The sequence below is a fragment of the Triturus cristatus genome, chromosome 8 (genome assembly GCF_964204655.1).
Source record: "Triturus cristatus chromosome 8, aTriCri1.1, whole genome shotgun sequence".
NCBI lineage: Eukaryota > Metazoa > Chordata > Amphibia > Caudata > Salamandridae > Triturus > Triturus cristatus.
In genome coordinates, this window is record NC_140591.1 from 1,118,582,268 (window position 1) to 1,118,610,037 (window position 27,770).

General features: G+C 43.6%; 1 protein-coding gene across 11 annotated transcripts in view; it reads left to right on the top strand.

Annotated features, from left to right (window-relative positions):
* Positions 1–27,770, top strand: part of TFDP1 (transcription factor Dp-1) — a 392,616-nt gene that overhangs the window by 165,840 nt on the left and 199,006 nt on the right. For 6 of the 11 annotated variants that reach the window (XM_085622724.1, XM_085622725.1, XM_085622723.1 and 3 more), the window contains 2 exons: positions 6,536–6,701; positions 6,864–7,010. In XM_085622724.1, coding sequence (XP_085478850.1) covers positions 6,536–6,701; positions 6,864–7,010 — 313 coding nt within the window. The remainder of the gene's footprint in view (positions 1–6,535; positions 6,702–6,863; positions 7,011–27,770) is intronic. The other 5 variants (XM_085622729.1, XM_085622731.1, XM_085622728.1 and 2 more) reach the window with 1 other exon arrangement.

The following is a 27,770-nucleotide window of genomic DNA, read 5'->3' on the forward strand; positions in this document are numbered from 1 at the left end:
GGGGGACCGGGGTCTAGCACCCGACACCCAGACAGTGGTGACCGCGGCTGCATGTAAGTTCCAGCGAGATGCCAAAGTGCTTGGGGTCCCAGCACCTCGCGTCGTCCCTGCGCAGGCTCAGCACCAGCCCCCACTGCCACTCACTGCGCCTCTGAGCCCACGGGGCCTACAACCTAGCACAGAGGTTGCGGGGCTCTCAGCCACCAGGGAAATACCTCAACTCAAAACCCTGATGTCATGGAGGGCCGCCCACGTCTAAGTTAGCTTAGCCCCGGGGGCTAAGGTCTACTCACGGCGATTGTCAGGCTCGGTCTGTAGGCCTGTGCGCTCCTTCTCCGGTTTCCGCTTCAGTTTCGGAATGCCGCGGCTGTGGCCTCACACCTGTCACCGGGCCCTGCAGCGGTCCGCTCCGACTGTGTAGTCGTTTCAGTTTTTAGGTCTCGCCTGAGCCAGCGCTTCAGCGCTGCTCTCGCGAGAGCTTTTGTAAATGGGGGTTTTGGAAGTGCAAACTAGTGCTTTCAGGCCGCCTACTAAAGTGCATGTGCGCCGGGCGCGCGCACCATTTGGCAGCCTGCGTGTACATTTCGCGGCCGCTTTGATATTCTCAGTGAGCTGCGCGGCCACTGAGAACATCAAAGCGGCCGCGATTACTTTCACTTTAGCGGCAACTGCCAACATACAAAAGAAGCGGCATGACAGGAGGGGCCATCGTGTAGCTAAAACATTTCTTACAAATCGCACACCGTGCTTTATCTTTAACAGGCGCATGCTTTTGAAAAAAAAATGTTTTTACCCAGATGGCATACAGCATTTTATCTTCAACACAGGCACACACTTTTAACAATTGTGCCTGTGGCTCGCAGCCCATCACTCCCATCCCCCCGGCGCCGTTTTTAATGTTTCAGCACGGTTCTCGCTTATACATTCACAATGGCAGCGCACGTTTTTCGGTTTTTTTCTTACCATACCGCCTGTTTCACGGGCTGTCACGCATACTTTTTATGGAGATGGGCGCCATGCTTTTGTTTCACCATGGCGATCGCGTGTTCCGGTGGATGCAGATATTCACCTTTCAATGCATGCATGACACATGTTTGTTTATGCATGGCACACTTACACTTTATTATAGCTGCCACCCACTTTTGTTTCCTTCTCCATGGCGCACGGGCGGCTATGCATGTGAAATGTTACTGGAGGCTGGTCCGACCTGGTCTATTGCCCCTCACAGCGTCCGCTCCACCGCCCAAGACCAAGGACTCAGCAGTTTCATGTTTGCAACTTGAATGAAGAATAGCGAGGGTATATGTTTTAAGTTTCTTGCTGTTTATTCTCTCAAGCAAGTTGCTATTTTAGGAAACTGTATAACAGTTTAACAAACAGCTCTTCAGCACTGCTAGATGTGGATCGGTCATAGACAAAAGCGCGTTACACTTTCGCTATACTTAAAAAGCTAATTTTCCCCTAAAAAGGAATGCTGGGAAAAGTGCATCACTATTTTAGAGCATTTGAGCTTTACAACTGCGAATAGTAGTGCCCTGCTGCTTTCAAACATCTTACCAACAACCCATTCTCCTTTCTAAATGGGCTTCACAATAGCTGCCATGCATAAGTTTTATAGCAAGCATTTGCAATGCAATAGGTCTTGCATTTGCGAGATTTTTAGCTATTGGCATAGTAAATTACAATGCCTTTTATTTATGTGCTTAAAACCTGAAATAATAAAAGGCATAGTCATTTACAATACCAGTAGGTCAAAGTTTCAAAAATGCGAGACCTATTGCATTGCAAATGCTTGTTATCTTGTAAGGGGTGCGCGACCCGGACCTCGCCCCCGCAGGCGGCCTCTGCCGAGGCCCGGCCGGGTCCCACCTCCTGCAGGCTGTAGCGTTGCACTCCGGGGCAAGGCAGAGTGCGTCTCACCTCGGTTTCAGCGCGGCTCTGCTCCTCTCGCCGCCGCCCCCCGCTCAGCGTCTCCGGCCTCGTAGGTTCCCCTCCAAGCAAGCAAAGGCTCACACCCAACAAGGTGTGGTTGGTGGTATCAGCGGCAACATGCAGCCAATGGGACGATAAGTTCCAGGGCGCGAGTCGCCCGAGCGAATGTACCGGCCTCGTCTCCTATCGCATCAGTGTGTCACGGGCTGCAGTTGCCGTTCTGAGCGGTGCCTCGCTCTAACAAAAAGCTGGTTCTGTCCGTCGAGATATGTTGAGTGTGGCTCGTAGTATCTGAGAGCACGATCACCCCACATGTAGTGGGATTATGCAGGGTTTAAAGCCCGGATTGCAGAGCCTGCTTAGCAAGCGGCCATCTTGCTGCTCGGCCAAGCCACGCCCCAGAGGGAGGCCTTCTTGAGGTCTTGGTCAAGGCTTACGATTTTCTACTTTATCTCTTCATGGGAATAGCATGCTCGAGAGAGCCCCATATACTCTTTTAATTTTGTTGGCCTGTCCTATTGGTACACAGACGTCTTTTTGCTCTCACGAGCCCTGTGTATTGTGCTGGATGTGCACTCATATCTTTACCAGAGCTCTGTAGAGATTTTCCACCATGATTGATCATCTATCCGTTTTGTCAATGTTTGCTGAACAACGTAAAATCCCTGTCCTAGACATTTCTCCATGATTTTTTTGTTGTTTGATCTGTTAATTGATTTTTGCAATAGAAAAGATTCAAGAGTTCAGCACAAACCTAAATGATACATTTACACAAGGGTAACCAAAGGAGGTCGCTTCAGCAGACAACCACATCTAAGGATTTACAGGGGACTCTGATCAGTGAAGCCTCGGTATCATTACTTAATATGCCGATCTATTCGCCTGAATGACCGATTTCCATGTTTCAGCTAAGCTCCAGCATTCTCACACCTTTCAATAAACTCAAGGAAATAAATCACATTGTAATTAAGCGTGTATTGTCCTATTGAGTACTATTGTAGATCTGAGTTCCACATCACATATTATAACAGATCGATATATGAACTCAAAATATAATTATTGCTGAGATCAAGCAGATTTTGAGGGATCTATACATTTTCAAAATTAGAAAAACTAACTTCAGGCAAACCAGTACTCAAAGCGTCCTTCCCAAGAAGAGTGTTGCATGCTTTTAATCTGCTATAAAACCAATTTTCCCCAGATATTACATTCTCCTATTTATGTGGCTCTATATGGATCATACAACCCATTTGTCCCATAAAGGTGGATACCTAGCCCCCTTACTCGTCTGGAAGCCAATTCCCCATTCTGAGGGGTATCCGTTTATGGGTTGGGGTGTATATTCATTTGAAGAGCCACTAGAATAGAGTTCTAGACATTTCTCCATGATGTTGTAATGTCCTAGCTTAAGCAAGACTAATGTCCGTTATAAATGCAGCTGTTGCAGAGAGTGCTGGTCCTGTCGCTGGTATCTAACTAAAGTGCTACACTGTGTCACATTTAAAACCATTTCCAGTGCTTCCTGTGACAGATCACCTAGCGGCCCTTTGGTGGTTTCACAGGACATCTAAGAACTCATCTTTGTGTGCAAGAATCATCAAGGAATTCTTCAAATGATTATTCAGGATGTATCCATCGATGCAAACTCCAGCAATTAGAGCTGAATGCTATGAAAACCCTTTTAGAGACAGTTCACAAGGCAGACATTATTATGTACGGTGAAAAGGTCGGATTCCAGTTTTTTACCACAGTACAGCAAAACTGGCAGGAGAAACCCTGTTTACCTCCTAACAGATTGTATGTTACAGTTACTTTACACATGGAAAGAACTATCCTAGTAGTCAGAAGGCCTCTTCAGTGTTATTGTATATTACTGCTTATGGTTAACCCCTTGCCTCCTGGTTTTGGCTAAGAATCTTTTTATTTTGTAACAAACACGCAAGACACATTTCCATAGTGTAAACCATATATGAAGATGTGGGAAGTGTAATATGCTATTTATTACCATTGGTTTTTTTTAATTTGTATTTTTATATTGCCTCTTTAACAAGGGAAACAACTCCACAGGGTACCAGGTGCATAGACACAATATAATTAAAATATTAACATTGAACATCCATGTGGGAGCAGGTTCGTGTCTATTCCACCCTGTGGAAGGTATTTCACAGACTTGTCCCAATTAATCCTATAGCTGGAGTAACTCCAGTACTCCTCAAACAAGTGGTAGAGTTGTGGTAGTTTGAGTACTATAGAGGTGGATTTTGAGTTATATCCACCAAGGTGGTTGTAGCTTCCAGTGGCTCTCGAGCTTCCGCGTCCAACACCAAAGTGGTTACGAACTCCAAATGCTGTGCAAAATGTGGTGCGTCTTGCAACGGTATAACCTTGTAAAACTGCTCATGATAGCAGATGAAGGCCCCACTGATGGTCTCATCAATGTATTAACATTCACCATTCGGCCCCACTATTCGTTGCAGCCATATGGCCTCTGCATCCCTCCTACCTAGCCCTGCCAGGAGTTTCCCAGCCTTATCCCCAGTGTTTGTGTAGCCTCTGTGCTGTGTCAAGCATTTGCTTCTTTGACCCCTCCTGTGCCAGGGTCTGTGTATTTGGATCCCAGGAGTTCCAACTGCCTGAACCAGGGGTAATCCAGCTCCAATCCCAAGTCACCCTTCAGCTCCAGAAGCCGGCTTTTAACCTGCTTCAGGGTCCCTACCGCCGCCTTCTTCTTGTAAGCAATCGCCTTTTGGGCTCTGTAGTGGAGAACCATCTTATATGCGTCCCACTACACAACTTTGAATGTAACTGAGCCTTCATTTTCTTTAAAATATAGCACAGTATCTACCTGTAGTCCCATGGCAACATCTGTTGCGTAGATCCCACATGTTGAATTTCCAGACTGCCGCCCCTACCACTATTCAGTAGACCCAATCTCAATAGCAAAGGGGAGTGGCCTGAGAGTGCCCGGACCAAGTATTCTGCATGTTGTGTGGCTCCCACCTCCCCAGCCGGGTTAAAGAGAGAGTCCAACCTAGAAAATACCTGGTTGGCCCTGGAAAAGTATGAGTATCCTCTGTCGGTAGGGTGCACGTGCTGTCCCAAGTTCGAGAGGCCCAGTGTAGCATATTTATTACCATTGAGGGAGAAGGCCTTTGTGGTTCATTGAAGGCTTCTCCTCTCATGAGCCATGGCAAATCTTCACTGCTGAGCCAATCAAACATGCAAACACGTCCGCCACGACTGCAATCGTCATTTCTGTGAGGTGTGGAACTTGTTTTGACATTTGCCATTATTTTTTCTTTTACACTCATGTTTTTCATTATTGATTGTGTAACTGTGCGAGCACCTTTTATATATTAACCTTTTTCTGCATAATGATGTATAGTAGAAAATGTTTTTTTTGCAATAGCGATTGTCCCAGATTGATTATGGGTACCTTATTTTGATTTTTTTCAGCCTTGTATGGTCTTTGTGGGTCATAAATATTATTTTTTTAAATTTTCCTTACATTTATGAATAATTGTAATAGTTTGTTTTCTTTATGTAATTAATTCCTCAAACCACTGTAGCTGTTATATTATTATGTACCAGGTTTTTGGTAATTGGGCTGCCCGTGTTGGATTTAACCATGTCCAGATGAGGGTTTCTACAAGATCTCTTGCCCTTTGTGTTTGTTTGGTTCCTTGTGGGTCCTATGCTGGATTAAAGAACTGTAAGTCTGGTAGCTCTACATTCTCAAAACCTAGGGATATGTACCTTCCCAACCTTTCCTGCTCATAGGTCGTTGCTTGAGGAGTCAAAGCCTAAAAATTCACCTTTTGGAAAGCTTATTACAATACTGCAGAATATAAAAGTATATAGTTTTGTTTTCTTTCCTTACTGTAGAGTTGTCCTCAAATGAACAGTGCATGATTATCAATGACTGGCATAATCTGGAAACTGTACCTGCGCATTACCTTTTTTTTTTTTTTTTTTTTTTTGGTGCATCGGCACACCAATACATCCAGGAATGCACGGCTCTGGGCCTAATTTTGATGTGTCTTCCAGCAAAGCATTGAACAATTAGTTAAAAAATTGACATTATACCTCCTGTTAAAATCTTGCAAACCAATATTGATTTGTGGGAGTGCACTGTGAATAACCAATGAATGAGACCCTAAAGCTTAGTTTGTCGATGTGTATTCACAAGCAAAGAAGGTAAAGGTGAACAAAGATGAGAATGTGTGGCCTTGCAGTCTACAATTAACCCTAAAGTGAATTGATAAAGCAACTGAAGTTTGTAAGCAATTTGTCTGGGCCTGCCCTCTTAGACTTGGTGTGCAAGTTTCACAGCTACAAGTTCTTTACTACGGTTCAGCTGCTAAAACCTCACAAGTCTTCCAACTCTGTTTAGGAGCAACAAAGTTATTTAAAAAGCATTAACCACTTAAAGGTTTTTAATCTTGTCGTTTGTGGGTGTTTTAAGTCTTTGCTGTCCAAACAGAAAATAAAACTATTTGGAGGATAACTTTCAGTGAAATCCTAAATTATTAATATTTTTCTTTTTGAAATTAAAGTATCATGGCTGTTTGGGTTCTAATAGTGTGAGATGGCTCTTTTGCAGGAAACGAAGCAAAAAAGGTGAAAAAAATGGCAAAGGTTTAAGGCATTTTTCTATGAAAGTTTGTGAAAAGGTGCGGAAGAAAGGGACAACTTCTTACAATGAGGTGGCAGATGAGTTGGTAGCCGAATTCAGTACTCTTGATAACCATATTTCACCAAATGAGTCGGTAAGTATGTTGTGAATTTTTTTGCCAAATCTTTTGAAAGTGCATCACTTGTTATTTGTTGACCAATTTCCATTTTAACTTGCTTATGCTTTATAGATTTTTTTTCTTCATCACATCATTAAATATTGATTTCTTCGGGTACAGTTATTTATTTTTCTCCAGCAGGCTTATGATCAGAAAAATATAAGACGCCGTGTATATGATGCCTTAAATGTACTCATGGCCATGAACATAATTTCTAAAGAAAAGAAAGAAATCAAGTGGATCGGTTTGCCTACCAACTCTGCTCAGGAATGTCAAAATTTGGAGGTAAAAAAATAGGATTGCACTTATTTTTCCATTCTATCCACGATTTTATTGACCTGTCTTTTAAAGTGTACTTGTTCAATCAACACTGGGTTGTCCTGGCTGTTCTGACATCTACACCAAACCACTTTTTATTTGCAGAACCTTTTATGGCTATTGTTTCCCGGCGCTAGATTCCTGTAGCTCCTGCCCTCTTCCAAAATTGTCACATGCCAATTTTGTTATTTTCTTTTTTAAAAACATTTTTTATTGAGCTCTTAAAATTACAATTCAGTGCAACATAATTATGGTATGCAAATCTTGCGAAACATCATACAGAATGTCAGTAAAGGGTTAGCTATAGGTGGTGTGTGGGTTACAGAGATCACGATCTGGCAAAAACACTGAAATTTTAGGTTTGAGGAGCATTTTTTTGCACTAAAACTAAAAATAAATAGCTACTAACATTAACGTTCAGTTGGAGGGGGTAAAGATGCCAATAAGCAGAGTTACATGGAGTCTGAAGGAGGGAGAGATGTCTGTTTTGTGAAGTGTTGGTGATATTGGTGAAAGAAGGCTTCTAGTTGGGTTGTGTTATGCAGTTAAGCTGTGGGAGAAGGGCAAGTTAGTTTATTGTAGTCGGGAAGTGACCGAGGCCAACAGGAAAGGTGGGATAGACTTGTACTTTTCAAGGAGGTAGAGTATAGTCTCTGGGTTTTTCCCAGTGTAGACAGATTATGTGTCCCAGCTGTCTGTGATCTAGTGTTTTCAGAGGCCTTTATTCTCTTCTCTGTGAGGCCTTACTTTCCACCTGTGCCCAGCATAGCACCTCTGAGCGCCAAATTGAGGGGCGTGGCCCGATTTCCATTTACAGATAATCGCACGTTTGATGAGTAGCAGGTGGAGGTCCAGAATTCTTGTCACAAATCAGCAGTTTTTAGGCCAGCAGAAGATTCCAAGAGCAACTGTTTTCCAATGTGGGACGAAGGAGTAAGATGGCTCATGTGGGTCGTGTGCAAAATATTCGGTTCCGGTAAAAGGACGGTCCGGACCAAACCATATGTTGGAGGTCTTTGTCTGAAAAGGAGGTGGAGGCTCCTGGTAAAACCCTTTAGATTTTGGCTGGGGAGAGGTATGCCCAATTCCTTCTCTTGTAATGTTCTCCCAAATTCTTCCTCTCCTATCTCGTGAAGGCGGTGATGGGTGGCTGTGAATGAACTAATTTGCAATGTATATAGCCTGGTGATGGTGTTTGGCATTACCAAGAGTGTACAATACGTTAGGTTGATGGGTGGGTGGTCTACTACAGACTATTGTGTATGTAAAATGTAAGGTATAAGCCTTTAAGTTAAGAATTGCACTTCAGGCAGGGTGAACTGGTAGTTCCCTGAAGTAGGTACCTTTTTTAGCTACTTCTGAGAGCTTTGCCTCAGTTTAGAAGCTAGAACTCCGGAGTAAGCTTTATAGAAGTCTACAGAGAGGCCGTCCAAGCTGAGGGACTTGGTGGAGGCTAGGTTTTTGATGATGGCATTTATTTCCTGGTGTATTACAGGGCTCTCTAGTTCTTCCTGGGTAGTGCCCTTGACTCTAGGGAGATCTAACTCGTTTAGGAATTCGTGGACTGCTACTGGAGAAAGGTCTGGGGCACCATTGTAAAGGGGTACTATAGAAGTCGAAAAGGGTCTTGCAAACGGTTTGGCGAGAATAAAGGAGGGAACCAATCCTGTCGCGGAGGGTCATAACTGGGGGAAGCATCTAGAGCCTGAAGACCGCAGCCAGGCAAGGAGGTGGTCCGATTTGTTCATCTCGGCGTGTGTACGGGCAGTATACAATGTCAAGTTGAGGCAAGAGTTTTCAAGCAAACGTGCTTCCTCCTTGTGGAGATCACCCAGAATTGTCCTAGCTGAGGGTTTGGATACAGCCCTGCATTCTGCGTGTGTGTATTCCCGCTCAACCCATGTTAAGTCATTTTCAAGGGACTTGTGAGCACCCACTACCGCTTGAATGCAATGGCCTCGAACGACCACTCTCAGTGCTTCCCATTTATTCACTTTTGTAGTGACCAAACCCTCATTACTTTGGAAATATCCAGTGAGCTGGCATGCTAGGCCTTCTCTCAGGACTCCATTGTCCAGGAACGAGGAAGAGAATCGCCATGTGGGTACTGGCTTACGGGCCTTACCTAGGCTAAGCTCAATACCGTAGGGTTATGTTCTGAGATATCTCTCCCTTAATAGTCAGCTGGTGTGACTATTAGGGGGAATGCTGGGATTGCAGACCACCCTGTTCAGTCGTAGGTACCGATTGTGCTTGAGTGAGTAAAAGGAGTGAAGTCATGATGCCTGATTTTGAAGTTGCCAGATAGCAGAGAGGGACCAGTGGGGCAGCCATTGGGATAGTGTTGCCACGTTCAAAGTAGATTGTGCACTTGGGAAAGGGGGATAGGATCTGTCGAGCATTCCGTCCAGCACACAATTAAAATCACCTCAGAAGAGCCAAGGGATGTGGGCCCAGTCTGCTAGGTGTGACGACAGTTGGTCTAGGATGGAGGACTGCTGTGTATGCTGTGGCGTACTTTCTACCCAGTACCATCTGGTCATCTTCAAGCTTCCCTGTGAGGACTATATATGCCCTTTGGTCTATGATTGAGGTGAGGATTACAAACTGGACCCCAGCTCTGATCCAAATTGAGACCCTCACGTATAGGTGGAAAAGTTTGTGCCTGAGACTTGCCCCTCTCCAGTGCCACTGCATGCAGAGGCTCTCTGCTCGCTCAGTATGAGATTCTTGGGAAAGAGCAATATGAATTTTGTGCTGTTGTGACAGCAGGTGGATTCTGTAATGAATGGAGGGGATTAATTATGCATACAAAAACAGAAGGTACCGCCCTACTGTACTTAGCCTATCTCTCCATACCAGCCCAACGGGATCACCATATGGTATCAAAAGGACTGGAATTCCAAATGGCATGCTTCAGCATAAAGTGCTCGTCCAGATACCTAATGTATCTGGATGGGCTCAACCTTGGTATTCAAGGGAGTTCTTTGGTTATTGGGTGGAATCCTAGATTTAAAATGTTCAAGGACATTTTATTTTCAAGGGCACCCTAACGGAGTTAAAAATAGGTAGGCATGCTCTAAGGAAATCAGTATCCTCTGTATCCCTGGGTCAACATCTTTCAGTCATCACACCAATGCCTCATCAGGCTATTTGGCTTTTGTTATGATCCTGTTAGTATTCGATTTGTGTGCATTCAATTGTGAAACTTCCATTCATCATACTTATAGATGCCATACATACTGACGCATTTGGTCCCTATGTTCTCATTTCTCTGTAGGTATGGGAGGGATAATTAATCAAGCACAACATCATTACATATATCTATGTGTTTCCTTATACAAGTCTCCAAATGATCCCTCTGATTATTTCACATCAAGCAGGACCAGTGTGTAAGCAGTACAAAATGTGAGTCTCCATCAGTTACTTTAAATATGTGCATATCAAATGCATGCACTAGGTCGGTATACAGTATGCAAGTATTATCCTTGAGATTACCAAGATATTGTATGTGCTACACTCATCATGCATATAAAGTGTGATTTCTGCTCATTCGTTGAATCTTATTTAGAGCTCCATGTTGGTAAGGAGGCAGGTGGACCTTGTAGTCAAACTCTGTTAACAAATGGGTAAAATAACATTCATAAGAGTGTAAGGGTCTAGGTAGGTTCTCCTAGTAAAAGCACCCATCAAAGTCTCCCTCTATGTATGCCCAACTTAATTAATCAAAGGTCTCTTCCCGGCCGTGCCTTCTTGCATTGTCTGTGTGCATATCAGATTATGTACACAGACTCAAGATTCTTAAGGGCTATAACTTTTATGTGGTGAAAATCTAAAAACATAAAAAAGGAGGAGCCATCTGATGTGGTTACTCATATGATGCACTCTTGTACTCTTATCATATATTATTCTGATGCTGGGTCCCCAGGAATGACCTCTAATCTGCAATTTTCATGTAAGGGTGAGTCTGGATTCTGTCTCGTTAGTGACATCTAAGGGATCTCCTCATTTAATCCTGTTTTATGAGCTGACAAACAGTAGATCCCATCCATCTTTGTCCTTTCTCATATAGGATTCTCTGGGTTCTTGATATTCTCTTCTTGTAATCACTCTATTACTGCCCAGCTCAGGTTCTTAACTGTATGTTCTACTGTCCAAAAGTGCTAAGACATTCATGTTGTATTTTGGCCACACCTTAAATTACTGCGGTGTTTGCAAATTTGAGTCTTTACCTTTCTCATCGCCATGCTTATGGACAAGTGATCAGGTAAATAACTTGTGTGGAATTGCATTTAACGTGTTTTTTAAGAAAACACACTATCTTCAAGCCTAGGTCAATTGTCTTAGTCTTTGTTGTCAAAATACAGACTGTCCGCAAGGGTAATGCCTGACCATTCTGAGGTTCCAAATTAAGGATGACATCGCTGCTTCCTATGCCGTTTTTATGGTCTTGAATGTGCTAAGAGATCCCTCAAGTTGGCACTGCGTCTGTGTGAGACGAGAGGGTTTTCTAATCTAAGATTGCGTGAGTTCAGAATTCTCCAATTCTTGTTGATTATCTTCTTTATATGATTCGAGGCTATATTAAACGTGTTGGACACATATCATCCTCTCCTCTTCCTGGTTCCTCTGAATGTTTTTTTAATAATCTTCTCTATTTTGGTTACATGCTCTTTTCCCTTGACCTCTGTATGATCTTCTCTGGATAGTTTCTTGCTTTAAGTTGCTCTGTAAACATATCTGCTTGTTTTTGAAAGTCTTTTCTTCTACTGCATTTTCTACCAAGAAATAGAAACTGTCCATATTGTAGGATGAACATAAGCAGGTTGTTTGTGTCAGTTGGTTTGTAATGCGTTTCTTTATGTAGCAGGCCATGTTCCTTTGCTGGTTCAAGTAGTTGAGCCATGTAAAGAAGGGGGACAATGACTCCTGCGCCCCTTCCCACATAATCTAAATATCAAGTATGTACGTCTGCCACTGTTTTTGGGTTGACAAAGGGATTACTGGTGTTGAGTATTCTCTCCTGTTCTAACAGTGTACTTACAGGCCTGCCACCCTCGGGGCAAATTTGCTGCCCTTTGGTCCTTGTACTTATTAAAACAATGTGTAATTCTTTGTCAATGCCATTCTTCCAAGACCAAATGTTTGGTGCAATGATTCCAATCTCAAGAGTACAGGAGCTCCTCCAAAACTCTTCAGGTATTCTCTTGAAGAAAACTGTCATACAGACTCTCTATGTCCAAACGTATGAGCAGGTTGTTCTATGCATCGAACCATATGTCTTTGAGCAAGTTCAAAAGATCCTTTGTATCTTTCAGGTATGTTGGTTCACAATGTACCATGGGGCATAGTAAGTGATCACACCAAACCCTGATAAGGGCTCTAATACGGAGTCTATCGCTGAAACTCTTGGGCATCCCGGGGTAGGAATTTTGTTATTATGTATTTAGAGCAGGATAAAGAAAAGCAGCATTGTTGGATCTGTATTCATTAGAAATTGAGCTTCATTTTTTGAGATCCTATTTCAGTCTCCTTGACCATGTTATTTATTTCTCCCAGAAATGAAGGAGTTGGATCTGATTTGAGAACTACATAATTCTTCCTGTGCTCTAGTAGGCAAAGACATTCTTGTCTGTAGTACACTGATCTGGATCACAATCATACCTTCTGTGTCTGCAGGTTTGATTGTGATCTACAGGTCAGACCTCAATTCAGACAGTTCTGCACGTTCCTCTTTTTCCATGTTGGGTAAGGTTTTAATTGGATGGATCCTTTTCACTTCTCTTGTACTCACCTGTTCAAAGTTGAGACTTTCTACTGGAATGCTTGATGTAGGGGGGCAGAACTTTGATTTCTTACGAAGACCTGTGTCACCTCTGTCAATATCTGATTTTCCTTGTCCAAAAAAGGCTTTCAGTTTTAAGCCCCTAAAACATTCCGCCAGTTCTCAGTGAAGTTTGAATTTGTCCAACGCAGGAGTTAGTACAAAGCCCAATCCCTTAGTCAAAACTCTGTTGTACCGGGCTCAGCTCCTTATTGCTTAAGTTCAATACTAGGTTGTGTGGTACTCTGTGCAGTTGGGTGGGTTCAGAGTTTGCATCCTCTGGTTGTTCTCTTCCCAGTGGACCTGGATATCCATTTTCTTCCTTCCTCTTTGTTGTCCTTGACCTATACCTAAAAAAGGTGCTCCGTTGCAGAAAGGAGGCCTAAAGGTAGGTATTGGGATATACTGGTTCATCCCACCCATGCACTGTTGTGGTGGAGGGTGGAGGGGTGGTTGGTAAAAGGGTGGTGGTTGTAAGCGGTTGTAAGAATTCCATCTGCATCCCCGGGATTTTCCTTTCCGTTTGCTTCTCAGTATTCCTTGTTGGTCCACTTCACTACTCCAAGCTACGGTGTCCTTGACTTTAGGATCCCAGTGGAACATGGAATGCTACATACAGAGACTTATTACCAACCAACAGACAAAAACAACGTGCTTATGTTCCAGAGTTTCCATCCAAGACCACTGAAAAAAAACCTACCATATGAACGGTTTCTACGTCTTCGTAGAAAATGCAATAGAACAGAAGACTTTCAAAAACAAGCAGATACATTGACAGAGAAACTTAAAGCAAACAAGTATCCAGAGACAATCATACAGAGGTCAAGGAAAAGCACATGTAACCAAAATAGAGAAGCTCTTTTAGAAAATATTCAGAGGAACCAGGAAAAGCGGAGGACGATCTGTGTCACCACTTTTACTATAGCCTCAATTCTGAACTTGACAAATTTATATTGGAGAAGCTTACATACAAGACCACGAAAACAAGCATGGCAAGCAGCAACGTCATCCTTAACATGGAACGTCACCAGGGTGGTATGACATTACCCATGCATACATTGTAGTTTCTGTAGCTTTACAACCAAGACAGTTGACCAAGGCTTGAAAAAAATGTGTTTTTTAAGAAAACATACCAATTTCACAAGTCATTTACCTGATCACTTGCCCATGCAACCTTGACTCACCCTAACGTATGAAATTTGCAGTTTAGAAGTTGTAGGAAGCTCGCTATGTATATATTATCACTAGGTGGTAATATCGTGCACAGAGTCCAGGGTTTCCCTAAAAGTGTACAAGGCACAATGTAAACCTCAAAGTGCTCTATTAGTGTGTTGTGGGCGAGCAGCCTTAGACTTAACACAGAGGAGTGCAAGACATTTATTGCACACACGATCAATAATGGACACATGGCTCAAGAAAGAGATCCAGACAAATTTTATAAAATTATGCTTTATTTGTACTTTATTTTAAAAATCAGGTCTTCTTAATAAGGTATGTACGTTTTTATTTAAAAATACTTTTCACTTTCAAAAATCGACACTTTGAAACATTTTCATACTGTCCAGTGTTATCCTATGGGGTAAACACTATTGCTGTTAAACTGCTAAGTATCGAACTTACAATTTCAATCTCTTCAGAGCCAAAAGTCATCAAGAGCCAGTGGTTAGGTAAGTACCAAGACTGCACCACAAGTTGCAAAAGGAAGCTGGATGCAGAGGTCAAAATCTTAGTTCGACCCAATGCTTTCCAATGGAGACAGGGGCCACACTGCTTCCTGGTAAGTAGGTCGGTTGCAGGGACCAAGCTTTGGGGTTAGGTTAAGCATGGGGATGGGGGGGGGGGGGCACAAACCAGCTCCAAACATACACCACCAGCAGCGCAAGGGCGGCCAGGTGCAGGGTGCATATTTGATGTCGGGCGCCCGTTGCTTTTCAGTGGGGGTTTTCTTGACAGTAAAGAGACTGAAGGCGTGGCACCAGAGGTTGCAGGAGGAAGACCAGCAACATCAGAGGTAAGTTGGCATGTAGAGGATCATAGGGGCTCCTTTGGTTCAGCTCACCAAAGCCCAGGGGCTTCAGGTGCAGGGGTGCCTTTGGACGTCTGGAGTCTTCTTAAGAGTCGGTTGCGGTCGGGGGGACCCTCTGGATTCAGACTGCAGGCACTGTCGTGGAGGACAGGAGAGGGCAGCCAACACTGGACACGAGGTCAGGATCACTGGGGAGAATTCACTGCACAGGTGAGCCACTCAGACTCGGGCTGTGGATATCGGGTGCAGAGCGGGCTAGGGACACGGATGTGTGTTGTTGGTATTGAGGGTGGATTTTCTATTTCACTCTGGATGACACACCAGTGAGCAGTATTAACTTATTTGTTCTTTCTATGAAAGTCTTCTTGGTATCATCATATCTTGATATTGGTACTGTCAATATATCACGTAATGGTGTGGTTTAACAAACAGCCCGTCTTGTTGTTGTAGGTTGTGTTTGACTATTGCCATGCCGTTCATTACCATTGATGAATGGTCTATAGAGTGTATGGTGTCTTCCCTCATATGGGGGTTATTCTCCAGAGTGCAGGGTTTCATGTAGCCCTGTTTTTCTTTGATTTTATTGGGGGTTTCTTCAAAATGTCTGGCACTAACATACCATTTGATCTTTCTTCTTTATTAATGTTTCAAAGATTTTTGATCTTTTTTGGCACATTGTTTCCACAACCAGTTTCTGTAATGGCTCTGGGTTCTTGTGCGGAAGGTTTCACAGAGAAACTGATGTCCGCGCCCTGGCGGGGACTTACATGGCTCCACTGACGTCAAATCCGGAGACTACCTCACTGCAGAGTCGTACAACGCCGTCCCCCGGTGCGGAGAGCTACTTCTGAAATTTTTACAGTACCTGTCTGGCACCTGGGGAGAATTCAAAGTTAAGGAATTGGGGCTTCAACTGTGTCTCTACCAGATATAACATTACCGAAGGTAAGTAACTTTTTACTTTGGTACCTTTGCCCGGTAGCAAACCTGTCCTTTGCTCAGAGTTGTTTTTCCTCAAGGAAATCAGCCTGTATCAATACTGCTTTTTAGGTTTCGCCTACACAGCGCTTGCGTAATCTGTTTTTAATATAAACTTAAAAGGAGATTGCCTCCCTCCCTCTCTTTCCTGGCTTCTCATTGGTTTCTGTGTGTGCCACTTATTTTTTCTCCATTTCTATTGGCTGTAGCATATTTACCAATGCTTGTTCCCGTAGCCAAAATACTGTTAACAACTTTTTCGTAAAGCTTTGCATCTTTTTACAGCTGATTTAGATAGCAATTTATCACTGGAGAGATTAAGTGATTTGCCCAGAATCACAGGATGTTGCGTCGCCGAGACCCAAACCGGGATCGAGCCTCAGAGGTTTCAGCTTCTATTTAGATTATGAGCTTGGATGTTTTATTTTCGTATTTGAAGGCTAAGGTTTGGTGCCTTTGGCCAAGAAGGTATCAAGGTGTGATGTGGATGGTGACTACAGCTATGGCCGTTGCGCTACATCCTCTCCAGGCCCGTTTTATTAGTCAGGGAGCGCTTTCCTTCGTCCAGGACGATGAAACCGTTGTATTACCAATGCTTGTTAATTATTGAATCCCAGCGCAGTCGTTCTGACTCATCTTTTTGTAAAATAGCTTCTCATGCTGCTGTTTTCATACTATACTTAATACATTTCTCTTGTTTTTGAGATTTCTTCTCTGTGTGTGCTATCGCCTACATATCAGCCATCTGCGTAAAGTAGTGGAGCCCTAAGCCCACTTACTGAACAAAGAATAAAACAAACATCTTGATGGCGAGCAAGTGCGCCCGGGTCTTTTTATTAACCTTAAAGGTGCCGCCTATGATGGACTGGTGAGGGGTGCATGGGTGTTAGAATGTGTCTATGCTTCAAATTCTTGGGTTTCAACATGCTATATTCGAATGGGCCACTCGGTGGCAGCATTGCCCCTTCAAAGAAGTAGAACATATCAGGCTTTGCCTTGCACAACAGCTTTCTTTGCTGGTGATTTAATATCAATGGAATCTCGTCAGCAAAAAGTGTCTAGATTTTCTTCTAATAAAACATCTGGGATTGATTTTTCAAAACTTTGCGTCGTGCCAAGTCACAAAAAGTGAAGCAAACTTATGCAAAGTGTAGATCAACTGATACTTTCTAGCGCAATTCTTTTTAGTTGAAAAGTTGGCTAAAAGTAATGCAAACAGTGCTTACGTGTGGACCTGCACAAAATCTGTCTGGTCTTTCTATACCTGGACATTCCGCCACCGGAAATACCAAACCATTCAGAGTTGCCCGGCCCCTCTGATATGCTAATCCGGGCAAGTCCTACTGGAGTCCCAAATAGTAGTGCTTTTCCCACAAGTTTTTGCTTGCAGTGGAAAAGGTCTCAAGTCCACTGGAGATAGCAAGGCCACTTTACCCTCACTCCTAAGGTAGAGAGCTCCTGGCTCAGGAATGCTAAAGTGTGTTATATTTCCTTCTGTGATTGCTCCGCTGTTACTGCCACTAAAAACAGCAATCTTTCATTCACCTGACAGCTGAACTGATCAACCTAGGGGAGAGGTGTGGCGCAGCAGCCAGGGCAGCTGACTCCAAAGCACGGGGCTCACGGTTCGATACCCGACTCTGGCGGCAGCTCAGCCAAGCACCATGTGACTGTGGGCAAAAGCTCGCTTAATCTTCCCGACGGCCTCCAGCGCCTTGAGACCCTTAGGGGTGATTTGTTTGCGCTTTACAAATACCGGGTTATTTCATGTAGTCCGTATGTCACATAAGCCACTCAATGCTACTAGATACCACTAGATGTATTTGAGCACTACCTGGGGCGAAAGGCATTAGCAGCCCAATTACAAACCATTGAGCTACAAAGCCCCATTTTTAGGTTTCGCTTGTGCTTTGCTTGTTGGGTTTCGCCTGCACAGTGCTTGAGCTATGCTGGTGAAATCTATTGTGTTCAATTTATCTTAAAAGGAACTTGCATCCTGCCTTCATTTTTTATTGGTCCATATACTTACCAGTTTACTTTTCTGTTTCTATTGGTTGTAGCCTGCTTTCCCTTCTATCTCTCTTATCAGTTTCCCTTGGCCTAACTACTCATTCCCATCCGCATTAGTGGTTCAAACTTTTTTTCTTTTGGTTAACACTGCATACCGTTTACTGTTCACATTTTATCTTTCCCTCTAAATACCGAATATTGCTATATTTAACAACTAAACAGGCAGTCACAAATGCAGTTATCTTGCGGGCACTAGGGTCATGATTTGAATGGTGCAGCAGGTGCTGTGGCTCAGGGGCCAAAAGATGTCATAATTCTGCTAAATTCCAAGTATTGCTATATTTTGCTACTAATAGGCAGTCATAAATGCAGTTACCTTGCAGGCACTAGGGTCATGATTTGAATGGTAAAGCAGGTGTAGGGGCACCGTGACCAAAAGCTCTAGGCACCCCCTTATACACAGATTATTGCTATGTTTTACAACTAAACAGGCTTTCTGTAACTTATATTGTACAACTACTCGGCAAGGTACAACTTAAAACAAAAAACAACTTATTAATCACATAGGCAATACCTAATGCATTTACTAATGCTTGTTTGATTAAGTTTCCAAAATGTTGTCCAATTAATATTGGTCTTTAGCCTAATGGGTCCACAGAATGTCCTTGCCTCTTCATGATTGGTTTTGTAGAACATTCTATTCATAGCATATATGTCTATATGATTGTGTGACTAAGTAGTTGGATTGCAAAGTATAGCACTGGTACATGGGTGTCTGTGGATGCATGAGGTAGCTGGAGGAGCTGTTACGTAAGCAATACTTTTTTTTTTTAAAGGACTAGATGCAGAGGTGCTCTAGACTCTTAATTCCTCCTCGGAAGTAAGCCTCCTTTTCTTTGGGAAGGAAGGCAGCATGAAAACCAGCCTTGACTGCAAGGCACCCCCAAAACCCTGCATATTTCAGAGTGAATAAAAATACGCATTTGATTAGTGCTGAATGCTTCTACCTGGATCTCGATGATTGGAGCCTCAGATTTCTGCTTCTATTTCGATTCCGACCTTCGATGCTTTATTTTCATATGTGAAGGCGAAGGCTTGGTGCCCTTTGGCCAAGAAGGCATCTTGGTGTGATGTGGATGGTGTCTTAGCTCTGAAGCTTCATCTCTATTCTCACTGGAGCAGAAGGGTGGTGGTGGACTGACGACCTTCATTTAAGCCAGTGCAGGGCTTGATGCCGAACTCCCTCGAGTGATGCTCTGTATCGGTGCCGGGCCATTTCTAAGATTGTGTCTTTACCCCACAGATGGGGGTGACACTCATGGACCTTGGGGTTTTCTTTGTGTATGGTCCCGCAGGTGTTGACTCTGAAGGGTGTACCTCATCTTTCTTAGAGGCGTCTGGAGATACCATCTAGTAACTGGGCGTGTGCTTAGTTGTGCGTCAGTGAGGGCTTGCCTGCTCTTTCTCAACGTGTGGAGAGGGTGGGTGCTTGTTCCCCAAAGATAGCTAGAGTATCCGATATCGACCAAAGCTGCATCTGCAAGTGTGTTCAGCATCTTTTCCTCCTGTATAGTCTTGCACTGGAAGCTGAGACCGGAATTGACCAACTACTCGTGCTCAGGAGTGAGACACAAGTTCTGGACCTTGTGGTGATCCGCCCAGGGGTATTTTGTGCATGTGTGGGCTGACATGTTCCAAAGCCAAGTCCCCAGTAATTGAAAGGAGACGTGGCCAGGCACCGTGTATTTTGTCATCGATACAATTTAGTGTATTGGAAGTCTAGGTGGCAAATGCAATTGTCCTTTGAACTGATAAACTGAAGCAAAGCCCAAAGTTGCAGCTTGGAAACCTGTCGGTTTTGTAGCCATGGCTTAACATGTCCGAACTCAATGACGGGAAAACAGTCTAAAGGTGGAGTTAGTGCCCATGCTAATTGTGGACTTTAGGAGGAACCACTCCACATCCCGTGACTCGAAACAGCTTGTATTCTCTGCGACCAACACTAGATGTCAGATGTATGCAAAGCATGTTAATATACAGCACTACATTCTATGAAGAGATGCCTCGAGGGAGTAAAACTTTCTTTTAATTTGTTGAGTAAGTCTGGAGGTGATAGTGAATCATAATTTTTACACCAACAGTTTATTTAATTCATCCATAGACCCAACCTAGCACCCATTCATTACCATCATCTTGCACTCACCAGCATATACAACACTGATCATCATTCATCTGAGTAGCCACCATATACCAGTGCTGTATGTTGTCACTCCAAGAACTGTCATATCATCATTTAGTCTTTAACACACTTAACAAAACTTACATCCTCTCAAACACCCCATTTCAGGCTTTCTCATTTAATAGCGCGTGTGTTAAGGTTGAGGTGAAACTAGCACCTTAACACCTGAATTTCATGACTTTAGTTTCCATGTGAAAAGGCACTTGTAATATATTAGTCACCCTTAACTCTCTTTTAACTTTGTATGCATGCTCTGTTTGTATATTGCTATCCTATCCAAAAGGCAGAAGAAGGGTGTATGGGGTCAGAGGCAAAGATGCAGTCATTCAGTGCTTGAAAGGGAAGCTAGAGGTGATGTGATAGATTTCTTTAGGCCGTTGATGAGCCATGTTGTAATTGGAATGTGCAGGATGCTTTTAAACACAGTAGAGATGGGAATCTGTCTGGGAGTCGGTGGAACATGGCTTTGCTGTCTTTCAGCTGCATAGTGTGAGAAATTGAACAGCGTTTCTGAAGTCTGTTTCTAAGAGTAATGATTTCACTATCTTCAGAAGGGATAGTTGCTGCTAGGCACGCTTGTTGGTTTACTTCGCTATGTATATTTTCCTTGAGGATGAGGTAAATTCTAGCTCTTTATTCAGTTGGAAAACATTCAAGCTTTACGAGAAATGCTGATTTCCTTGATTCAGTTTGTTTAAGCATCTGTTTTGCTGATTTTGCAGGTGACCTCTATACCTAGAAAATTGCTTTGCAGAAGAGTGATATATGTATATGCGTTGAATATATGATATGTTTCTAATGGATCTGTCATAACCACTTATTTAAGGCTAAACAATGGTTAGCAAAAATTAATAGCATAAACTCTTCCGTTTTTGTTGTTCATTAATTTAATTTATTAATGGTCAGTTCTTCTATCTTGTGATCAGTGGATCTCTTAACCCTTTTTGTTCAGTTCATTTTATAGACTAGCAAGCGTTTCATCCTTTGAGTAACCTATGAATTGGTAGTGTGTAACTGGTTCCAAAAAAAGCTTACAATTCAGCGAACATGTTTCAACTTTAATGTCATGAGTCCCTTAACTTTTTCAGAGCTGTAATATTGTTTAGTTACATATAAGAAAGTGCCCTCTTTTTGCATGGTGTGCCCTGGGCTCATGCCAATCAGGTACCCGGGGCCTATGTTATGTCCCTAAAACTGCATTGAAAACAAAACCCAATTGGCACTCTCTGGCTGGCCACAGGTCAGCCCCTGGTAAATGGTACCACAGGTACCCAGGGCACTGTGACCAGGGGAGGCCTCTAAGGGCTGCAGCACTTATTGTGCCACCCTTAGAGGCCCTGTACATATATATATATATATATATATATATATATATATATATATATATATATATATGTATGTATATATATATATATATATCAAAAAAATACCCTTTCAGGCATAGAGTGATGAATAAATTATGAAAAAAGGAAGCGGAGCACTCTGGGTAGTTCTCAAGTTTAGGTGGAAAGCAGCTCCTGTATAGAGCACTCTTAACACCAGCGACACTCTAGATCTGCTCACCTCAAATGTCTGCTTTTCTATCAAAGTTTTTAAGCATAGGACTAGCACAGTGCTGTCCTTGCCGAGCTGTAAAATGACAAAAGCCATTTATCACTCCAGGCACAGTATTACAGCATTGAATTGGTAAAATACCAACCAAGCCAACCTGAAACGAATAAAAGCAACCCCTGACAGTGTTTTGCTCTAATTAGAGCTCTTCAGAGAGGTATAGCTTTGTCCAGACACAAGGGAGCACCCAGTATAAGTCAAAAAAATACCCTTTCAGGCATGGAGTGACAAATTATGCAAAAAAGAAGCAGAGAACTCTGGGTAGTTCTCAAGTTTAGGTGGAAAGCAGCTCCTGTATAGAGCACTCTCAACACCAGCGACACTCTAGATCTGCTCACCTCAAATGTCTGCTTTTCTATCAAAGTTTTTAAGCATAGGACTAGCACAGTGCTATCCACGCCAAAATAGAAATGGACAAAGTCCTATGCTTAAAGACTTTGTCCATTTCTATCTCGGCGTGGATAGCACTGTGCTAGTCCTATGCTTAAAGACTTTGCTGTAGCAATGGCAAAAGACTTTGTCCATTTCTATCTCTTAAAGCGAAACACTGTGTCAGGGGTTGCTTTTATTCGTTTCAGGTTGGCTTGGCTGGTATTTTACCAATTCAAAGCTGTAATACTGTGCCTGGAGTGATAAATGGCTTTTGTCATTTTACAGCTCGGCAAGGACAGCACTGTGCTAGTCCTATGCTTAAAGACTTTGCTGTAGCAATGGCAAAAGACTTTGTCCATTTCTATCTCGGCGTGGATAGCACTGTGCTAGTCCTATGCTTAAAAACTTTGATAGAAAAGCAGACATTTGAGGTGAGCAGATCTAGAGTATAGCTGGTGTTGAGTGCTCTATACAGGAGCTGCTTTCCACCTAAACTTGAGAACTACCCAGAGTTCTCTGCTTCATTATTGCATACACACACACACCACACCACACCATACCACACCGCCCCCCGGCCAACCAGAGTGAGGCATATGCCCCACCCCCACTGATATGGGGTGTACCCACCCCAAGGAAGGGACCCATTGGTCCCAACCTTTACTTACCTGTAATGCCTCTAAGTGTTTTGGGGCACCCCTGAACCTTTCCTCCTCAGACAAACGACCAAGAAGAAAAGAAGGACTGAACAACTGTGCTGAAGCTAAGAAGAGGAGGAAGCCCACTGACTTGTCCCCAGCCCTACCGGCCTGTCCCCACCTCGAACCTGCAGAAGCAAAATTCCAGTGTGTCCTGCAGCCAGCAACCGCAAGAACCCAGAGGACCTGCCCTGCCTTCCAAGACTTTGTCTCCCGTGAACACCGGATTTGTTCATCCACAGACACTGGCTTAGGCCAAATCCACGAGTCTGCTCCACTCTGCATCTGTCACCCACGGCCCGAGTTCGAGTGACCCAAGGAGGTCTCCCTGGCAATATTGACCCGAGATCTGGTGATCTCTGACCTGCCTCGAATCACCAGGGAAGCCTGCAGCCTCTTTCTGGAGGATCTCCTGACCGCGAACGGAGCTGGTAAGAGAAAGCAGACGCCTAAAGACACCCCTACACCCAAAGCCCCACGGCCTTGGGTGGCCCAGCGACTGTGTCCCAGCATCCCCAGGCATCACAACTTACCTCTCCAACCGGTGGCCACCTCCAGAAGATCTTCGTCCCCGTGCCTGCAGTCTTTGGTGAAACCGGAGAATCCCCATTGTAATCAACAGGGCATTCATCGCTAAACCAGCACCCTGCACCCAGCCACCACTGCGGGTGTACTTTGGGTGCTAACATGGATCCCCCTTTGCCCTGAGCCTAACACCAGTAGCCTTGCTCCCACAACCGAGTGGCCTGCTTGCAAGGAGCCACCAACTGGAGGCCCCCTATTCTCCTTTGGATAACATTGGGCCTCAGCACTCTGCACCTGGCCGCCCTAGTGCAGCTAAGGGTGTAACAAGAGTGCATCCTTGACTCTGGGGTAACCCTTGTTCTTACCCCAGAAACTCCACCCCAAAGACCGAGTACTTAGCTGGTAACCGTTAACTTCGTTTCTCTCTATAGGAACCTATTGACTGTTTTTCTCCGAAAAATGTTGTGTGGTGTAGATTTGTATGGAAACCTGAAAAATACAATTGTGCAAAACTGATTTTACTTACCTTTTCACTAGTAGAAAAAGTAACTTAAAAAGTAATCTAAAAAGTAACAAAAAAGTAATCTGTGCAGAAATGTCAATACCGGGATTTACCTGTATTTCAAAACACTGCATTTGAACTTGCATTCACTTGTAAACACTGCATAATATTTTGCAAAGCATTTATTTCACTTACCTGTGCCAGGCTTGGCTTGCTTCTAGAAATAAAATAACTTAATAATATTTTTATACAAACAAAATTGGTCTGAGTTCAGTCTTTGAGTGTGTGACATCATTTGCTGATTGAGTGCGTACAACAAATGCTTAACACTACCCTCTAATAAAGCCTTACTGCTCGACCACACTACCACAAATAGAGAGTAAGGTGCCATCTACTATTACCTCTGCCTACCTTTGGGGGTGCCACTGGACTCTGTGCACACTAAACCTCATTTTGGTATAGTATATACAGAGCTAACTTCCTACATTACAGTAGTAATGTTTGGTTAATTTTGACGTCAGAATTGTGTTCTTGATTAAAAACCAATATTTCTGGTGCCATCTGGTTTGGTTGTGTGATTCTTAAAAACAGAGAGAAAATCTATTGGATGTTTTCTGTCTCTGCTTTGTCCCGTTCAGTTAGTGCCGTCCATACAATGGTTCTTAGTACAATTGAGATAACAGACCACTTAGAAAACTTTGTCTTTTTGCCAAGCACTCTTCTTTGAGTGGAAACAATTCCTCATGAATCAGTAACAGGTTTTTGTGTTTGAATTTTGGACGCTTGTTTCCTTGAGGGTTGTGGTATTTGTCAGGTGATGCTTAATAGGAGTTTAAAGTAAAGGACTGGGAGCTCGCCTGAGGGATAAGCACGGACACCAGACCCCCCCCCCATTTAGTGGCCATCCATATGTTGATAGACTGTAGGCGATTAACTTGTTCCACACATGAATAGGCATGACCCTGGTAAGCCCTGCCCATATTTTTCGTCTCTCTCTCTCTCTCTCTCTCTCTCTCTCTCTCTCTCTCTCTCTCTCTCTCTCTCTCTCTCTCTCTCTCTCTCTCTCTCTCTGTAAGATGCATGTTGAGGGTTTGTCAGCTGAAAGCAGCATCACAAGAGTGTTGCCTGATTGGGGCTCCACAGCGCCTCAAGGCCCAATACTCTGCCTAACGCATCTTCCATCAGACTGGACAAAGGCAGAGTTTCTGACTCCTCTTAGCATGCACAGTACCGATAATGCACAATCCAGTTCACAGCACTGCAGCATTCCGCAATCGAGACAAACAAGTGGTACTGTAGTGTAGTTCCTGCGCTGCCTCTATATGAGGGGAGGTGGGAGGGAGGAGCAGTTGGGAGGCGGGAGCGGGGTGTCGAATGGGAGAGCAGGGGGGCGAATGGGAGAGCAGGGGGGTGGGGACGCAGCGGCAGGAAAAACGGGTGAGGGACGGCGGGGGGAGCAGAGGGAAAACCGGGCACAGAAAAGGAATGCAGAAGGAAAATTGAGGCTAAGCAAAGTCTAGCAAGTCTAGCAAAGGCAATACAGCAGCGTGGGGAGCGACCTGTCTGCGAGCAGGGTCAGAGGTCGCTCCTCTCACCGCTGCGCGGCCTCCATATGAGGGGAGGTGGGAGGGAGGAGCAGCTGGGAGGCGGGAGCGGGGTGGCGAAATGGAGAGCAGGGGGGCGGGCCGCAGTGCGGGGGAAAACGGGTGAGGGACGGCGAGGGGAGCAGACGGAAAACTGGGCACAGAAAAGGAATGCCGAAGGAAAATTGAGGCTAAGCAAAGTCTATCAAAAGCAATACAGCAGCGTGCGGAGCGACCTGCGGGCCAGACGTCTTATGGAGTATTACGAGTAGGGGTCTCTGAGAAAAGCACGACTGAGTTACTTCAGTATCTAGCTTCAAATTAGTGCCTTACCAAACCGTTGGCCGCCATGTAGTGTAGTTCCTATATCCCTGATAGGCTCTGCGCATTGGAATAATATACACTATAGTTTTGCCATAGGACTGAGGTCAGTATGTCTCCATCGAGTACATTAAACTTAATTACTTGTGTGAGCCAGCTAACTCAGAGGTCACTAGAAACTTCTCGGATATACAAGAAGGGATTAGTTTCTGACAACCACATAAACATGACAACTTTGTTTCCCTTAGAGTCGGAACAATCTCGGAACCGTGGGCACAATAGATAAGTTTCACTCAGTCAGTCGTGCATGCTTCGTTTCTACAGAGTTGCACAGAAATAGAGAGACAGGCGTTTCAATAAAAAGGGGTTTATTGAACAGTCTTATTTCTCATGCAAGAGATATGAACTGCTACAATCGTAAGACAGGATGCGAAGTACAATACGTACAGGGTTAGCAGTAAGATAAAATAATACTGCAATAGCATGGTTTGTAGCTATGACATATATTCATAAAATACATAAATAACACATGCTAAAATGTGAATACTCATCTGATGCTTCTAAATAGTTCTACCCCAGTGTACCTAACCTAAGTGTAGTACGAGGTAAGAAGTAGGTGCTGTTTTCTAAAGTATAGCTAGCTATAGTTTTAGTTTTGCCAAGAGTTGCCTAACGTTTCTCTAACTTCTAGTCTGCTCCATACCTTAGAATGTGTGAGGTTGGAATCTCTTTCTGAGACTCGATATCCAACACCCCGCAAGGGGAGTCAGAAACACTGAAGCTGGATTCTCTGCGAGGAGGAGGACAGCGTCTGGTCAGTGCAGCAGGCGGAAACTCGCTCTCCTTCCGAACTTGCTGTGGCGGACCGCAAGTAGGCAGTCGAACTGGACCGTACCAGAACCGTGGTTTGCCAGGGCAAGTGCAGGTATATTTATATTTTGAAGGTGTTTAGGAATGCCTGTATTGACGTAAAAGTCGGGCATCGGAACATCATGAATGAACCCCTAAGGAATAGATTTTCATGCATAATAAATGAGTTCTTGGAGAAATCAATATCCAAGCAAGGGAAATTCCTGAAGGCTTAAAAGTCTCGTTGTGACATGGATTGACGGATGTAGGAGACCATGTCGTACTTGGTTAGCATGGACAATGCTTAAATAAGGGCTGGATTTTCTCTGCCTAAATAAGGGCAATCTGAATTGTACCTATATAAGAGCATAAATCGGGAAACCTATATACGGAATCTTAAATCTACACACTTAACACCCACTTCAGTTTGGTATGAACGACATTACTAAATCCCAAACATACTAAACATATCTAAAAGAGAGTATCGCATGATTAGCTAAAACCTATCTAAAAACATCTCCTAAAACTTTATTACAAAACCATTGCTATGCATAAGGTGCTGTACATAATAAAAGCAATATTTCATTCTAAGCATATGTGTGCATTGGAAATGCTAAAAAGAATGAACCAGAAATATATACACATGATGAAATGGCTCGTTAATACAGAAGAAAAGGGGCCAAAACCATTTCATATCAGGATAACACAAATCAATTGTTGATGTGACAAGGTGGCATAAAGTCCCTGGAAGATTTTCAAAGAATTCTGTTCTCTATGAATAGTTCTACTATAAGCAGATTACTGTGCCAAAAAATACAAAATTGGGGAAAAAAAATTAATCATAGGAAGTTCGAGGCATGTGGGCTGCTGAATTCATATCTGTGCGTAGATCGCCGCCTAGTGTTGGGTCCGGATGTTTGCACGTTGTTGTCCTGGAAGAGTCTTCGAAGTATCCTGGGATAGGTGACTCCTCCCCTGGACTACAGTGCGCATGGGCATCCTCTCCATCCTCAGATTGTTTTTTTCCGCCATTGGGTCCGGATGTGCTTATCTTGACTCAAGTTAGGAAAAACTTTTTTCAGGCCAAAAGGCCTTTAGTTTGCGTCGGTACTGTTCCCGATCGGTATCGATAGTTATTTGTTAGTTTACTAACTTCAAGACCAACTCTTTCGCATCATATCCGACCATCGAC